Source organism: Acanthisitta chloris, unplaced genomic scaffold (assembly GCF_000695815.1).
Source record: "Acanthisitta chloris isolate BGI_N310 unplaced genomic scaffold, ASM69581v1 scaffold20933, whole genome shotgun sequence".
NCBI lineage: Eukaryota > Metazoa > Chordata > Aves > Passeriformes > Acanthisittidae > Acanthisitta > Acanthisitta chloris.
Genome location: NW_008666826.1, coordinates 1 through 3,277, shown reverse-complemented (window position 1 = coordinate 3,277; position 3,277 = coordinate 1). Strand labels below are relative to the sequence as shown.

General features: G+C 45.4%; 1 protein-coding gene across 1 annotated transcript; it reads right to left on the bottom strand.

The window, feature by feature from the left end:
• Nucleotides 1-3,007: 3,007 nt before the first annotated feature.
• On the bottom strand, nt 3,008-3,274 carry LOC103799931 (chromosome unknown open reading frame, human C16orf91; the record flags this gene model as incomplete). Its single annotated transcript, XM_009072286.1, has 1 exon — nt 3,008-3,274. A coding segment is annotated over one exon (267 nt), but the record flags the coding sequence as incomplete, so codon positions are not given.
• Between the last annotated feature and the right edge of the window lie 3 nt (nt 3,275-3,277).

Sequence of the window (3,277 nt, the reverse complement as noted above, 5' to 3'; positions counted from 1 at the left end):
ACCGACGGCATCTTCACCCGCCGCGCGGCGCAGGCGCTGAGACACCCGCCCGTACCGGGACCCGTATCTCTGTGTGTGTCTCTGTATATGTGTCTCTCTGTATCTCTGTGTGTCTCTGTGTTTGTGTATGTGTCACTGTGTGTGTCTCTGTGTGTCTGTGTGTGTCTCTCTGTACCTCTGTGTGTGTGTATGTGTCTCTGTGTGTCTGTGTGGGTGTCTGTGTGTATGTGTGTCTGTGTGTATGTGTGTCTGTGTGTATGTGTGTCTGTGTGTATGTGTGTCTGTGTGTATGTGTGTCTGTGTGTATGTGTGTCTGTGTGTATGTGTGTCTGTGTGTGTCTCTCTGTGTGTCTGTGTGTATGTGTGTCTGTGTGTGTGTCTCTGTGTGTCTGTGTGTATCTCTGTGTGTCTCTGTGTATGTGTGTGTGTGTCTGTGTCTCTGTATATGTGTCTCTCTGTATCTGTGTGTGTGTATGTGTCTCTGTGTGTGTGTGTCTCTGTGTCTGTGTGTGTATGTGCCTCTGTCTGTGTCTGTGTGTGTATGTGTGTCTGTGTATGTGCCTCTGTCTGTGCCTGTGTGTGTATGTGTGTCTGTGTGTATGTCTCTGTGTGTGTGTGTGTCTCTGTGTGTCTGTGTGTGTCTCTGTGTGTCTCTGTGTGTGTGTGTCTGTGTGTATGTGCCTCTGTCTGTGTGTGTATGCATGCCTGCGTGTGTATGTGCCTCTGTCTGTGTCTCTGTGCGTCTGTCTCTCTGTATATGTCTCTCTGTGTGTCTCTGTGTGTCTGTGTCTCTGTATATGTCTCTATATCTCTGTCTCTATATCTATCTGTGTGTCTCTGTATGTGTCTCTGTCTCTATATCTGTGTGTCTGTCTGTGTGTGTGTCTCTGTGTGTCTGTCTTTGTCTCTGTATGTCTCTCTGTGTATCTTTGTGTTGTCTCTGTGTATTTGTGTCTCTGCGTCTCTATGTCTGTCTGTGTGTATCTGTGTGTCTCTCTGTGTATCTGTGTCTCTCTGTATTTGTGTCTGTGTGTATCTGTGTCTCTCTGTATTTGTGTCCCTTGTGTGTCTGTGTGTATCTGTGTCTCTGTGTTTCTGTGTCTGTCTCTATTATCTGTGTGTCTGTCTCTGTATATCTGTCTCTGTGTATCTGTGTCTGTGTATCTGTCTGTCTGTCTCTGTATATCTGTGTCTGTCTGTCTCTCTATATCTGTCTCTGTGTATGTGTGTCTGTTTGTGTGTGTCTCTGTATCTGTGTATCTGTCTCTATGTATCTGTCTCTGTGTATGTGTGTGTCTCTGTATGTGTCTGTCTCTGTATATCTCTCTGTGTATGTCTGTGTGTCTCTGTATCTGTGTGTCTGTCTCAGTGTATCTGTGTCTGTATCTGTGTCTCTGTGTATGTGTCTGTGTGTCTCTGTATCTGTGTGTCTGTCTCTGTGTATCTGTGTCTCTGTGTATGTGTGTGTGTCTCTGTATCTGTTTATCTATCTCTGTATACCCGTGTATGTCTGTCTGTGTCTGTCTCTGTGTATCTGTGTCTCTGTGTGTGTGTCTGTGTGTCTGTCCCTGTGTATCTGTCTGTGTCTCTGTGTGTGCACCATCCACCCACACACACATCCCACAGTGCCCTGGAGAAGGTGTGTGGCAGAAAAAGCACATCAGGCTCCTCCAGGAAGCTTCAGCCACTGGCCCCATACTCTGCTTTTAACAACAAAATGCTGCAGATACATTTTCCAACACCTTAAAAGCAAGAAACTATGAAAATAGTTTTACAAGTAGAGATTCTTTATTAAGAATCACCCAAAACCAAGGCACACATGAACGGGCAGCTTAGCACATTGCTGGGCTCCTTGTTTTCACAGACCTTGAAGAAAACTAGTCAAGAGTGATCAGCTTAAGAAATAACAAGCACCTTAGCTCAAGATTAAAAAAAAAATCACTCCTGCTCACCGGGATGCCCCATGCACAGATCTCACCTGCAACATTCTACTGCAGCAGAAGTTGAATACCAAGACTAAACCTTTGTGACACTACCAAACCATGTCCTAGGCATCAGGTTCACTAAGGGACTCACTCCAGAGCAAAACCAAACACCACAGTAGTTCATGTGGTTCAAAGATTAATCAGCAGCATTAGGGAAAGCACTTTTCTCTGTAGCTCCAGTCTGTATTAACAGCTGCTGTCATCTTTGGGGTTTTGTTTGGGGTTCTTGGATGTTAATTTTAAAGGCACAAACCCAATTTTCCATTTTTACCTTTGAAAGCTTTAAAAAAATTGTCTCTAATTTTAAAGAGAACTAAGTCATATTAGTACCTTAGATTCCTCCTTTCCAAGAAAAGTCTCCCAAGTGTGCAAGTTTGATTATCTATGGATCCGTAAGAAAAAACTAGGTACTATATTGTACAATGAAAACAGAGGCTTCCTCCCCAACATAATGCAAGCCAATCACTTGGATTCTCTGCCAAATCTCTCCTGCTAGTAAAGATCACCTAAATCAGATGTTCCTAAAAAGTTCTAGCCCCAATAGCATGCACAGTTGAAGGTCATTTCTACGTTATTTAGCAGAATTTAAAGAATCAGAACAGGAAGAATCATGTACTATCGAATCCTATGTTCACAGACATCTTCAATAAGTTGGACGTACGCCGTGACTAGCAAAATGTCAAGTGAAAGTTGCCTTGTGCAGCAACTTTAGACATGCAGCTCTGATACCTTTTAATACCTTGAGCATTTAAGAAAAATGATCCATGGAAAAAAAAGAGGGGTTGTATAAAACGTGTCTTCAAATTCAAGTCGATTTGCAATACATCCTGCTCACCTGTACAGTGCAATCCAGAAAGAAACTATGCCTTTTGCTACCAGTGTGAACTGCTAAGACCAGCACGGTGAGCAGCACGAAGAAACCAAGGCTGTGACAGACTAGAAAACCAAGTCTTTTCCATTCGTGTCAGTACAGTTTTTAATCGGGTGAATGCCAGCAAACTCGTGGCGGCTCCTTCCTGCCCTCACTTCTCCTTCTGCAGCTGCAAGGGAGCATCGCTCTCCGGGGCCGTATCTAAAGAGTCCGCGATCTGGCCGGAGAAAATTGCTTCCAATCGCTCATCGATCTCCGTTTCTTCCCGGAACACACACCAGAGCAACAGCCCCGTGCAGAGCACGCTGAGCGGCAGCACCTTCGCCCACGGCCGCTCGTGGTCGCTGCCCATGGACCGGCTGACGCTCCAGGCGCGCGGACTGGCCCTGCTGCCGGAGAAGGGAATGGGCCCCGTGTCCTC